Source organism: Salmo salar, chromosome ssa05, assembly GCF_905237065.1.
Source record: "Salmo salar chromosome ssa05, Ssal_v3.1, whole genome shotgun sequence".
Classification (NCBI taxonomy): domain Eukaryota; kingdom Metazoa; phylum Chordata; class Actinopteri; order Salmoniformes; family Salmonidae; genus Salmo; species Salmo salar.
The window spans coordinates 37,373,698-37,387,950 of NC_059446.1; the positions used below are offsets into that span (position 1 = coordinate 37,373,698).

At 43.3% G+C, this 14,253-nt stretch overlaps 2 protein-coding genes across 3 annotated transcripts in view; one reads left to right on the plus strand and one right to left on the minus strand.

Moving 5' to 3' along the window:
- Window positions 1-7,376: 7,376 nt before the first annotated feature.
- Window positions 7,377-8,733, minus strand: LOC106604775 (mitochondrial import receptor subunit TOM5 homolog). The gene is made up of 2 exons (XM_014199797.2): window positions 8,453-8,733; window positions 7,377-7,802 (listed from the first exon to the last, which is right to left on the minus strand). Exons 1-2 carry the CDS (start codon window positions 8,571-8,573, stop codon window positions 7,768-7,770), a joined length of 156 nt encoding a protein of 51 aa, XP_014055272.1. The 5' UTR covers window positions 8,574-8,733; the 3' UTR covers window positions 7,377-7,767.
- Window positions 8,734-9,111: 378 nt separating this feature from the next.
- Window positions 9,112-14,253, plus strand: part of LOC106604776 (FERM and PDZ domain-containing protein 1) — a 35,726-nt gene continuing 30,584 nt past the window's right edge. For both annotated transcript variants that reach the window (XM_014199798.2, XM_014199799.2), the window contains exon 1: window positions 9,112-9,366. The gene's annotated coding sequence lies outside the window, so the exon portion shown is untranslated. The remainder of the gene's footprint in view (window positions 9,367-14,253) is intronic.

Here is a 14,253-nt window from a genome sequence, read left to right on the forward strand (position 1 = left end):
ACAGGACAACGACCCAAAGCACATAGGCAAGACAACGCAGGAGTGGCTTTGGGACAAGTCTATGAATGTCCTTGAGTGGCCTAGCCAGAGCCAGGAATTGAACATCTCTGTAAAGACCTGAAAATAGCTGAAAAATAGCTGTGCAGCAACGCTCCCCATCCAGGATGTGCAGAAAATTATCTGAAGAGAATAATGGGAGAAAATCCCCAAATACAGGTGTGCCAAGCTGGTAGCGTCATACCCAAGAAGACTCAAGGCTTTAATCGCTGCCAAAGGTGCTTAAACAAAGTACTGAGTAAAGGGTCTGAATACTTATGTAATAAGTGATATTTCATTTATTTCTTTTTTTTATAAATATGCAAAAATGTCTAAAAAACTGTTTTTGCTTTGTCAATATGGGGTAGTGTGTTGGCAATTTAATCAATAATAAAATAAGGCTGTAACGTAACAATGCTGAAAAAGTCAAGAGGTCTGAATCCTTTCCAAATGCATTGTATGTGCTTTCCAAAATCATCAATTGTGTATGGGAACCTGTTAGGTCAACATTTTTTTTTTTTCCCCAATGTAAAAGTCAAATCAAATTTTATTAGTCACATGTGCCAAATACAACAGGTGTAGACCTTACAGTGAAATGCTTACTTACAAGCCCTTAACCAACAAGGCAGTTTAAAAAATATGAATAAGAAATAAAAGTAACAAGTAATTAAAGAGCAGCAGTAAAATAACAATAGCGAGACTACAGTTGAAGTCGGAAGTTTACATACACTTAGGTTGGAGTCATTAAAACTCGTTTTTCAACCACTCCACACATTTCTTGTTAACAAACTATAGTTTTGGCAAGTCAGTTAGGACATCTACTTTGTGCATGACACAATTAATTTTTCCAACAATTGTTTACAGACAGATTATTTCACTTATAATTCACTATCACAATTCCAGTGGGTCAGAAGTTTACATAGACTAACTGTAACGGTCGTCGTACGTAGTGGACCAAGGCGCAGCGGGTTGAGTGCTCATAATGACTTTTATTGAACACAAACAAAACAAGAAACCGATCGAACGAACAGGATCGCAGGCTAAACACACAGCTATGCAACCACAACTTCCCACAAAGGGACAGGTGAAAACAGGCTACCTAAGTATGACTCTCAATCAGCAACAATGATGTACAGCTGTTCCTGATTGAGAGCCATGCCAGGCCAACACAAAGAAATACACAACATAGATAGATCCTAGAACACGAAACAATAGAACATAACCCAAAACCCCGGAATACTCTAACCAAACACCCCTCTACATAAACACATATACTAACAAATCCCGAACCACATAAAATAAATACCCCACTGCCACGTCCTGACCAAACTACAATAACAAATAACCCCTTTACTGTTCAGAACGTGACACTAACTTGACTGTGCCTTTAAACAGCTTGGAAAATTCCAGAAAATGTCATGGCTTTAGAAGCTTCTGATGGGCTAATTGACATCATTTGAGTCAATTGGAGGTGTACCTGTGGATGTATTTCAAGGCCTACCTTCAAACTCAGTGCCTCTTTGCTTGACATCATGGGAAAAATCTAAAGAAATTAGCCAAGACCTCACAAAAAAAATGGTAGACCTCCACAAGTCTGGTTCATCCTTGGGAGCAATTTCCAAACACCTGAAGGTACCACGTTCATCTGTACAAACAATAGTACACAAGTATAAACACCATCATACCGCTCAGGAAGGAGACACGTTCTGTCTCCTAGAGATGAACGTAGTTTGGTGCGAAAGGTGCAAATCAATCCCAGAACAACAGCAAAAGACCTTGTAGAGATGCTGGAGGAAACAGGTACAAAAGTATCTATATCCACAGTAAAACGAGTCCTATATAGACATACCCTGAAAGGCTGCTCAACAAGAAAGAAGCCACTGCTCCAAAACCGTCATAAAAAAGCCAGACTACAGTTTGCTACTGCACATGGGACATGGAGGATGAAGCCGTTGCTGAAACTGTGGCCCTCGGCGGCGAGGAGCTGCTGGAAGGGGACAGAGGTTACTGAGAACATAAGGGAGGAAGAGGACGCAGAGCAGAAAGAGGAGGCGTTTGTTGCCTCTAAGCTTTGAAGTGACCTAACAGCCTCATTGCCTTCTGCCTGAGCCTCACTGATGGTGGTGTTTAGGAGGCTGTCCTCTCCTAAAGGCCCACTGCCAAGCTGACTTATGGGGTTGAGAATGCAGGAAAGGCCCAGGTCTTGGTTTGCTATCTAGGCCCTCGTTGTCAGACGACCCATCTCCTCCATCCATGTTGTCTTGGAGTGGGTATGTCTTTGTCTGAGGATCAGAGCTAGATTGGGGGTTGGATGAGCTTGCATCATCTCCCTTCGGGCTGAGTATCTTTCTCTTCGTTTGCTGGCTCGTCCTGTGTCCTCGGATGGGAATGGAGGATCATTGAACACACCTGGTGTGTCTGGATAGGAGGAGTTCACCTGCTCACTCTTCACCACTACATCCATCTTCTGATCCTTATCCCTCCTCTCCCACTTTCACTTTAAACATGATCCCTCCATTCACCAGAGAACCCTCTGTGTGACCCTCTCCCCCAAACCCTCCCACACTAGTATCTGATTGGCTAGGCAGCTGTATCTCTTCTTGTATTACTACTCCCCGTCTCATACTTTATTATTCCTCGTCACCCTCTCCTCAGAGAGCCTGCCCCCGTTCTACTTGCTGTCCAGCCTCTCCTCCTGAAACACTTGGTGAGAAGAGTTATTGCGTTTGTGAAGACGGCGTCTGGTGAAGGCAGCATGTTGCTCAATGCTTCCACCTGCTCCAACCCCTCCATCCCTGCCTCCAGCCGGGCTAGCCTCTGCCCCGGTTTCCCTGTTATCGAGGCTCCATTCCAGAGCTGATGTGACCAGTCTAAGCCCCAGCTGCTGGAGCAGGACAAATCTCTGCTGCCTGGAGATGACCCCAGCCATGGCTGCTGCCTGGGATGGAGACTGCCTCAGGTGCTACTGGTCCACTGCATGGCTGAACTGCTGCTGCACTTGTAATCTCCAACCACACGGGGGTGATGTGAGGAAATTGTGTGAGGTGGAGGTGAGATGGCGCTTGCAGGCCTTGACCACAGTGTTGAGGTGCAGGTGGGAGGCAGCCAGGAGCACGTCCGTTATATTAGATGCCCCCAGAGTGAGAGCGGAGGTGTAGATCATGCCCAGCAGGACAGAGAAAGCCTCAGGAATCACCACCTCTGGGTCCAGCTCCATCACACTGGCTCCTTCAGCACCACCTCCTTCATCCCCCTCCACTGCATTAAGAAGGGCCCTGAAGTGTGTACTGCAGGCTGCCAGGATGGAGCGGTGAGCCCTGAAGTGTTGGACCCTACGGACACTAACACGCTGGTGTTTTAACTGCTGTAAGATGTGCTCGAAGTGTCCAGGGAAGTCCATCTCAGCCTGAGGATGAACATGAGGAATGGTCAAACTGAATGGTCAGGCAGAGACAAGACTCAGTGTCAGTGAACTGATGTAACTCCTGATAGATCTCATAAACACTAAACCCAGACAAGCTTAGGTTACGAGCAATGGGCAGCTCTGTCACAATAGATGCAATGCTAGTAATAACAAAAACTATGATGCAAATGTAATGTCTATGGACTCATTTGATTGGTCTAAAGGTCTGACACTGTAGACCACTTCTGTCCTTACAAATATCAGTTACTAATTATATGAAAAACAGAATAAAACAACAACTGATTTATCATGCAATGTCCCGATGCTCATGCCTGGAATAACCTATGAAAGTACCACCTACTTTCTGGTGCCAGTCCCATACTGTTTTTGAATAGGCTTCTAGGTTAAATCATCAAATTCATGAAGACGTGGTCATTTAAGATTTATGTAAAATTATAATATTCATGGTTTAATTTTACTTCTAGATGATGCCTTACATGAAGGTTTTCAACTGCGTTTTGTTTTGAAAACCTTCATAAAAGGCAGTGGGTAAAGGTACATTTATCCACAAAAACAAATATAATTTTACATATATCTTAAATAATCCCATTTTCATGAATTTGATGATATAAGCTTGACATACATTCAAAATCAGTAAGAGACTTGTACCAGGAAGTGGGCGGGACATTCATAGCATATCCAAGGGCTATTCAACTACTGTATATTCTTGGGGTGGGAGCAGATTTCAAAAAGGATATTAACAGGGAGGCCAGACATTTTCTACATGGGCTTACTCTTCCTAAAACCAGTATAAAAACCAATGCACAAAGACAATTATAATCTTATAAAGCACGTTTAATTCGATTAAATGCTGCTAAATTCAAATTGTTTAAATAATGGAACACATTTGTATTTATAATGCAGTTGACTTGCGTCACATTAATTTCTACTTTCCTGTCCGTTTTACATACATAGCTTGAATTTTTGTTTTTATTGAGACATAGGAAACCTTTTATCCATGGCTTATCTCAGTTGACTAGCTTTTTCTGAGAAGTCTCTCCCCCGCACCAGAAGAGAATGGGCCCCTATAACAAATGCACCACCTCTGTGGGGACTTAAACTCCTCAAATCTCGTTGCAAAGCTTTCAGTTCATCTAAAAACTCCTACATCGCGGGAGTGATCTGTACTGATGACTGAATATAGTTGAGCAGTGTAGGGAAATGGAGCGTTTTGCTTGGGCTCAAATCAGAGAACAAAAGAACACATTGATTTAGAAAATATGTACGTTTTTCAATCATGTCAATAACTGTTTTATCCCTCCCATGTCGTCGCAAATTAAGTCCATTCAACTGATTGAAGATGTCACACCCTAAACTCACATAGCCGAGCAGTGTCGACCCGTCACTGAACAAATAGTTATATTTACTACATCCAAGCTAGCTCGCTCATTAATTTCTAAATCGAAATTACTGATTGCCTCGTCTGCTTTTCGTCCCCTTATGCCATAGTTTGTACATCTCAATTTTCATTAGAAACCACATTTGTTTAAGCAAGTCAGCCATATCAGCTATGTTTTTTAAAGGCAGTAAATGAGGCTGAATGAACTGTTTCGCTGCCAGACCAGGCTCTGCTGATAGCCAGGTGGTAAGCCAGTGAGTGGTAAGACGTTGAGACTGCTGTTGGAACAGCTTTATGTAGGCCCTAACAGTTTGTGGGCACCGTTTGACACCGTTATAGCACAATTAGTGTATTGTTTAGTGGCTTTGCTGGCATGCATCCCACTTTTCTTTTTTGCCCCACCAATATTTACATGCTAAAATCGCCACTGCTTGAGAGCATTACCCTTGCTTAGCCACCGAAAGTCATTATGTAATAGAAGATCATGGAGCTCAGCAAACTACGAAACAAGCAATGTTAGGCTATATGTTGATCGGATAAAGTTTATGATCGTCATAACTGAGTCCATGATGTTGTTTAACTCACCGCTGAGTTAAACGCAAAGCACACTCTGGTGTATCAGGCAGTGCAGTGATCTCATCTGCGGTGAAAGAGACCGTTAGCAGCTCTGATTGGCTGTAAGTGGTATGTTGGGTGATATTGATCGACAGAATTTAAAGGGAGGGATTTTATGGATATTTATGAGTCTCTATCTACATAGAACCCGTCGGGTGATTGGTTGAGTGTTCTTGAGTGCTTGCTTGACTTTGAGCCTTACCAAAACGAGGTGGATAATTTATATCGCCTCATATCTGAAACCAGTAGTAACCACTTCACTGACAGTTACCATGAAATTCAAATACAAATCTGACAATAACATTGTCGCCGAGGAGGGCTTGCTAACAAGCTACAGTGTTTGATTCATATCAGTCGTTTTCTTATAAAACAGCTCAGATAGCTAGCGAAATCCTAATTCGCGACGTTAGCTAGACTCACGGGTTAGATATGATTCCATCATTGGCAACAACAACTGGCTACTAGTTCGTTTTCAGCCAAATATGTTCAACTCGTTGCTAGTTTATCCAGTGACCACCGCATTTATAAGGACAGCTACTGACAAAAATGTAGCTAGCAAGCTGGCTCACACTGGCCATTCACTAGCCAACTAGCTAGCTAATCGAATACGCCAAATAAACAACTATTCTGGACTAGATTTGGGAGTTCATGGGCACACAGGCTACCTTAGCCAACTGGTTAGAGGTGATTACACCCACGGGCTACAATAACTGGCTATAAATTCGTTTTCAGATAAATATTTTCAACTCTTCAATTTATCCACTGTCCACCACATTTAGGATAGCCAATTACTGAAATGTATACTGAACAAAAATATAAAAGCAACATGTAAAGTGTTGGTTCCATTTTTCATGAGCTGAAATAAAAGATCCCCCCCCAAAAATCCAGTTTATTTCTCTCAAATTTTGTGCAAATTTGTTTACATCCCTCTTAGTGAGCATTTATAATTTGCCAAGATAATCCATCCACATGACAGGTGTAGCATATCACAAAGCTGATTAAACATTATGATCATTAAACAGGTGCACCTTGTGCTGGGGGCAATAAAAGGCCACTCTAAAATGTGCAGTATTGTCACACAACGCCAAAGATGTCAGGTTTTGAGGGAGCATGCAATTGGCATGCTGACTGCAGGAATGTCCACCAGAGCTGTTGCCAGATAATTGAATGTTCATTTCTCTACCATAAACCGCCTCCGATGTCATTGTAGAGAATTTGGCAGTACATCCAACCAGCCTGACAACCGCATACCATGTGTAACCACGCCAGCCCAGGACCTCCACATCCAGCTTTTTCACGTGGGATCGCCTGAGATGGAGGAAGGGGTGCTCAGGAGTATTTATGTCTGTAATAACTTTTGTGGGGAAAAACTCTTGGCTGGGCCTGGCTCCCAAGTGGGTGAACCTATGACCTCCCAGTCCCACCCATGGCTGCGCCTTCTTGTTTGCCTACTGGCTTGCACTTCATTCGTGCATGCATCCCGTCCCTTTTTAAGTAATAATGAGAATATTTAGCAATCTTATCTGAAGAAAAACACTGCATTTGAAATAATTGCATTGTCGAATGTTTACACTGATTCAGTTTTGAATGAAATTGCCAAATTCATGGTCAGAATGCTGATGTCCTCAAAAATAAGACAAGAGCACCCCCCATTTGGCATATTCAGGTAATGATGGTTTCTGTACTGCACTGCTTGAGAGTTCTTCTCCCTTGCCTTCACGATGCTGTGGGGTCCAAGGGGCAAGCAGTTATCTATGAGGGAAGCAAATTTGGCATAATACCCTCTACCACCCTATTTGTTGTATACCTGAGGATCTACAGAATATCTTCAAATCAAAACTGTTCAAGGGGTCTTGCTTCTGGGTATAGCTTTTTCAATAAATTTATACCTGATGATAACGAACAAAAACCATGCAATCAATATTTAAACATGCCTTCCTTTTATTGCATGTGATGACCAACAAAATTCAAATGTCCAATTACACAACACTCTCATTGGAGGGACCATGGAAAAGATTGCCAAAACACTCAAAACAAAAATCAGATGTTCTCTTATTGAGCACTAACATAAAAGGCAACCATGAAAAATAACAGATGACACGTCGATGACTACAAATTACAACATCTTAATGTTCAAGTGCAATGTGGGACACAACATAATGTCTCCACTGTAGCCTATAAAGAAGTCTTCCATATAGGATCCGTATGATGGTGTTTAGCCCGCCGCTTTGTTAATTGTTAACCCTGTTATGGTGATGTCCATAGACCTTGTTGCATTAAACTGCCTGAGTGGGAATACTGGAGGCAGATGGTCTCAAATGCTGTCCAACTTCTTCAAGATATATGGAGCTGTGTGGAGGCAAAGGAAAGAAGTAGTCAAACCAAACCTAATAATTTAGTCAATTATCCATAAGTGTTCCTTTTTGATTGCGGTGCTGTTTATGGTCAAAATCTATCAAAACCCTTGGGGATATTATCTAGATTAATGACCATTCATTCTCATGCAAAGACCAGAAAGCCGGCTCCCAGGTCAAAAGAGGGGAACCATGTTTAGGGGTCACAACCTGATGGATGATTTGTAAAGGATCACGTCAAGTGATGTCATTGATTCTCTGTACATTCTCTTGTCTGAACACTGTGCAGGTGAGTGCGACATGCATTACAGTCTGTGCTATCCTGGATCCCTGGGACCTCCCTACTCCATTGAAGTTGACATTTTAAATGGTTAGGCAAGGGTTATGTTTATGGTATGGTTAGGATTTAGGGATAGCACTGACCCATATATTACACAATGTATTGTGAGATAACGGCAGTGTTCGAGTGTTTCAAAACCGTAATATATAATGGGTAAATTGTGACTGACTGACCTATAAATAATAATGAGTAGTTATTTATGATGCAAGGTTCTTTGTAAGTCGGCAGTGGCTGACACTGTCGGCTGCAATGCAGAACAAGCATAACGTGCGCAACCCGAGAGCAATGTGAAAACCGATACTTACTGGCTCTGAGAAGGGCAATATAGATTAGAAAATTGCGCACGGACGAGATTACATCCTGTCGCATCTTTTTCTTCATCTCCTCTGGGTCCATTTTCGGCTCTAACCCCTCGAGTTTAAACATCTCGGCGTGGTCTGTACAGGTTTTATACTCTATCCCTCACCTGGTTGAGATTTTATGGCTGAGATTTCCTTAGTATTATGCTGGCCCTTTGGCTTTATTCTCGGAGCCCTACTCGTGCTTGTTTGCGGACGCGTGACTGTTTAAACCGGAAATTACGTTTAAGGATTACTTTAAGTACAATGGCCGTAGAGGTACAAACTCTACAATGGGGGGAAGGCAAAGCAATAAATATGTATTTATGAGGAATTTCTACTAACCCAAGACTTGCCTATTTATCAATTTAAAAGTCTGTCTAAATATATATATTTTTAGAGGTGACTAAATTAAAAACATATTTTGTGATTGTTTTTTATTATTGTTTATTACACAATACTGTCATTCTTACTTGTTTACGGCCACAGTTTTTTCTCATAGTATTATCATCTTTATTGAATGTGTTAATATCAAGCATGATCTTTCTTGCCTTCAATCAAGCTGACCTTGTGAGGGAGGTCCTCAAGGCCGACGGGGAGGGAGCGAACAATAATGAGTGTGGAGGAGAGGGAGGAAAATTGATAGAGCGAGAGAGAGCAGGAGAAAACGAAGGGAGGGAGGGAGTGGGTTATATCTGAGCTCAGGGCCGGGGATTAAACGGTAGAGAACAGTCCCAATACGATGACAGTACGCACCACACCGTCCGGGACACGTATTCTATCGATTCCGACAAGCTTTTCTGTCTGCTCTCTTTCTTTAGTCACTTCATTGGGCCCTCCCGGTTCACAACCCTGGTCCGTCTCTTTCTGTAGAACACGAGGTGAGTTCGTTTTTTCGTGATTTTATTCTCCTCTTTATTGTCAAACTGACTGTGGACGAATGGTAGAGAAGCCTGGGTGTATGCTTTGCTTGCACCTTGCATTGATTGGAAGAATCTCTTGCGATATTTTTCACATAGAGAAAATACATCAAATCCTATCTGAATGATTTGGACCTCGTGCTGGTCCTGGTTTCCCGTGCCCCTGTTTCGAAGAGCAGGAATAGAGAGATCGAAATCGGATTAAGATTATTTTAGGAAACAATTAAAAATTGACTTTTTTTTCTCTTTGTTTCCGGGCTAATCTGGCATGACTGCTGTCACTGATTATATCTCGGGTCAGTTTGGTCCTTGCGGGTGAACAATACGAACGCAAAATAATACACGTTTATATCTGGGTTATAAAACCTTTCAATATTTGATTTCGACCTATCCAAAAATGCTAATGAATTTGGGGTGAAACTATTGTGGGCTATTGATATTCAATTCTATTTCGTTTTATTATTGCATGCTGAGCAGCGCACTCCCATGCATTTCGTATTGACGTGGTTATTTTGTCGTTGATTCATAACCATCTTCCTCATATCCATCTAGGATACTCGCACATGCATTATGCATGGCCAATACGCAACCAGTGGAATTCTGTGCAGCATGAAATTGGTGTAACTTAATGCAAATGGTCAGAGAGTACAAATGGAATCAGAGTAGATCCAGAGATGGTGACCGGTGTCTCTAGTGGTGTAGTAAAACGCCTTTCAATGAAATGGCCAATGTGTCTCGTTATCAATGCGCGTCGGGCCGTTGGCGAGGTGTGGAGAGAAACAGAATCAGCCTTTTTCCTCATCCGCGTATCCATAGGTTTGTGAAAATGCGACGTTCATTCAGTGCACTTTTCCATTCCGTGCGAAGCAAGAAGAGCGCATCACAACTAGACCGGAACAATGCGTTCTGTGTCCTTTATTTAATACGTGACATGATTTAATATGACCACTGATTCCGATTATAAATAGGCCAGACATGTGCTCTACTGTACACAAAATGTACATGCGGCCCAGGAGATGATGTATTTAATGTCACAGAATATTAGGCTATCACTGACTAGTTCATGTTCACATATGTACCGACATTCCTACACACTCACACATGCTGACACGCATAGCCTGCATCATCTCACACATGGGTGGTTGTTGTCCTGGTCTTGTGCTGCCCTATGGGCGTGACTGCTCAGTGAGGGTGCTTGAGTGTGTGTCTGTGTAGGTGTGTGTGATTGTGAGTGTGTGAACACGTGTGTATACGTGCAAATGTGTGTGTGTGTGTGTGTGTGTGTCTGTGTGTTGCCAGTGCTGCTATGCCAGTGCTGCAGGCCTTGTGCATGATGACTCAGGGATGCATGATGACTCAGGGATGCATGGTATATATAACATGTGATGAAACTGTTGCTCTGAGGTCACTCAGCCAGCAGAGAAATGCGACTGGGATGACACTCACATCAGGAAAGACTCACTGCCTGTCGGTCTGCCTGTCTACCTAACTGCCTATCTGCCTCTCTCCCTGTCTGTCTCTCCCTCCCTCCCTCCCTCCCTCCCTCCCTCCCTCCCTCCCTCCCTCCCTCCCTCCCTCCCTCCCTCCCTCCCTCCTCCCTCCCTCCCTCCCTCCCTCCCTCCCTCCCTCCTCCCTCCTGTCTGTCTGTCTGTCTGTCTGTCTGTCTGTCTGTCTGTCTGTCTGTCTGTCTGTCTGTCTGTCTGTCTGTCTGTCTGTCTGTCTGTCTGTCTGTCTGTCTGTCTGTCTGTCTGCCTGTCTGCCTGCCTGCCTGTCTGTGCTGGGATCTACCCCACTGAGTGCTCTTCTGCCCTACTTACGGCTGGCTCCCTCTTACCCTGGAGCCTCCACATCTCAAATGGCAGCCTATTCCCTACATAGTGCACTACTTTTGACTCAAGCCACAGTGGCGTCATTTAATATTTAGTCCTTGTTGTCTCTAGGGCAGTTTGAGTTGTGTGCTGGTGTCTGTTCCAACCGATCAGTCAGCCAATCGATCACCAGACCAATTAATAATGGTGGTCATTAAGTAATTAGATGCATGTTATTGCCCAAGACACATTTTGGCAGCCAGAGACTGTCGGGTTGTCAATAATTCTTTATTTGAACACAAATCCATTTAATGGTTGGGCTGTCTTTCTGTTTGTCTTCTCAAAGTGTTATAATGGGTTGGTTTGGCCAATGGACCAGCACTGAGACATACTGTACACAATAAATCCACTGTATCCTCTAGAGTCCTTTCCAGACATAACAGCACCATGATCTATGAACATGTAAAAAGGTTTGGCCTAGACATAAGAGAAGCAGAGGTCACTCATCCCAGATTTATGCCCAATCCCAAATCAACCCAAAGCCCCTTTTACATGATTGGATCATTTAAGATTAAGATAACTTTATTTGTCAATTGTACACAAGGTTCAACCAAAATTTGACTTCCACTTTATTCCAACCCCTCCGAAACATATATACAGGTTGAGCAGTGGGCTTCCACGCTGGAGCAGTTGTTGTGGGGGGGTAATTACCTTGCTCAGTGGCACAACGGCAGGCAATCACATATAGGATTTGATACCAGCAAACCTCCGGTTGCCAGCTCACTTCCTGCTGGATCTTTCCCATCAGACACATGATGTGAACTGGCAACCATCTGGTTGCTGGCTCACCTCTCTAACCCGCGGAATACCTGCCACCTCTCTAACCGCTAGGCTACCTACCGCTCTATAGGGCAAGGTGGAGCTGGTATCATATTGTTTACAACCATTCTTTGAGATCAGACCTGTATACATGAAATGCCTATAGGCCGGGCTAGGGACAAGGGGTTGATTTGGAGTATGATTTCTATTCACCCACTTACTTCCCAAGCTCTTCTTCCCAGACAGATAGTGACCTATCCAGGGAGTCCTCTCTCTGACCCAATGAAAAACCCCAGACAAATAACTGGAATAACACAGCAGACGATTAATCTTCCAATGGCCTAGTATTTAATAGTGCATTGGGGAACTCAAGCTCCCACTGGTCACCGTTGCAAGTGGAGATGAAATGAGTGGTGCACGGCAGGTTCCATCTTAATGATGCTAATGGAATGAGCAGACAGGTGGAGGCAGAACGAGGCGGTAGATTTGATTAGGTCTGGAAGGGAACAGATAAAACGGAACATCGCCAACCCGAACAAACAATAACAATGTAACGGAGAGCTCCTGGTGAATAAACAACAGGAGTGGTCGGTCCTTAATGAAGTTTCCTAATGATTAATCGTCTCTTTATTTATATTTTTTTATGTACTGTCATTCGATTTATTTGGTTGTTTGCACAGTTATTTGTCTTTTTAAAGACATATTATATAACACAACCGTATAGTGTCTGGATACAGCCCTTAGCTGTGGTATATTGGCCATATACCAAAAACCCTTGAGGTGCCTTATTGCTATTATAAACTGGTTACCAACATAATTAGAGTAGTAAAAATAAATGTTTTGTCATACACGTGGTATACGGCCTGATATACCACAGCTGTCAGCCAATCAGCATTCAGGGCTCGAACCACCCAGTTTATATTACATTATATAACACAACCATATAGTGTCTGGCTTTCTTTGATGTATCAGTTTGTACTCTGCACAGCCCGTCTCCAATCCTGTTCTGGACCTGTCGCCTGTTCTGGGCTAGTTTGGTCTGGTTTGGTCTGGTTTGGTCTGGTGCAACTCAGTGACAGACTGAGGTCCTGAACAGATCTGTCTCCCACTGTGCTCCTCCTCATGGGCGGAGGGAAGGGTCGTCCACTCCGGCAGAATTAGGCCTCAGACGTCAATAGCAGACAACTGGTCGATACCCCAAAAAAAGACCTGTGATTTTAGTCATAGGCCAAGGCCACATGCAGCCACACAGTGAAAGGGTTTGTATTGGAACATATATCACTGCTCTCCCACGTAAAAAAGCTCATTAAAGGTTAAGGATAGGGACAAGGATAGATATGTTAATCAAGGTTTTTAAGGATTGGGACTTCTCCACTTTTAGTGATTAAATACTGTATTTAGGGTGGGTGTGTGGGTGCGTGTGTGTATCGCCTTTGACTGAAGTTTGGTGACCTCCTCAAAGAGGTCATCCGGGTTAGGGGAGGGTTTGGCCGGGGTAGGCCGTCATTGTAAAATAAGAATTTGTTCTTAACCGACTTGCCTAGTTAAATACATGTAAAAAAGAGGACACTTAGGCTGCCCAATTCTGATCTTTTTTAAAATTCACTAATAGTTTTTTTGACCAATCAGATCAGCTCTGAATCTTTTGGGAAAAGATCTGATGTGATTGGTCAAAAGACCAAAAATATCAGAATTGTGCTGCCTGTGTAAACAAAGCCTGGATTGTTGCAAGATTAAAAATAAATAATAATTGCAGTCCACAAAACACAAAAGGGTTGTCTCTGGGCTTACCTCTTCATGTGTACAAGATGAATGACAGGGGTCTGTGTCAAGTTCATTGCTAAATCCTTTACTGCTGAGAACATCAAGCAGGTGTTTAGGCCTTCCTGTCAGTTTCCACCATATCAGTCAATGAGACAGGGCTTGTGTGGGACCCTCAGAGGAAGGTGACAGGGCCAGGTAGGAGAGCTCCACGAGGGGGACCCCCAGAGGAAGGTGGCAGGGCTTGTGGATGAGCTCCATGTCAGGCCTTTCTGTAGATCGATTTCTCCTGTAATGTCTGTTGTGGCCCCGCCCCGGTCCAGTCTTGTCCTGTCTTGTCTTAGCATGCCTAATTGGATTTCAACTAGATGCTGTTTCCTGTCCAGCTGACAGCGCCTCCCATTCAATATTACCTCTCAGAGAAAGAGAGAGAGAGAGCGAGAGTGAGAGAGAGAGAGAG

What these genes read in the sequence shown, in the direction of transcription:
- LOC106604775 (XM_014199797.2), bottom strand. Translation starts at nt 8,573, where the DNA reads ATGTTTAAACTCGAGGGGTTAGAGCCGAAAATGGACCCAGAGGAGATG. An exon ending in TATTGCCCTTCTCAGAGCCA is followed by an intron (nt 7,803 to 8,452) that starts GTAAGTATCGGT and finishes GCCTCCACACAG; the next exon opens with CTCCATATATCTTGAAGAAG.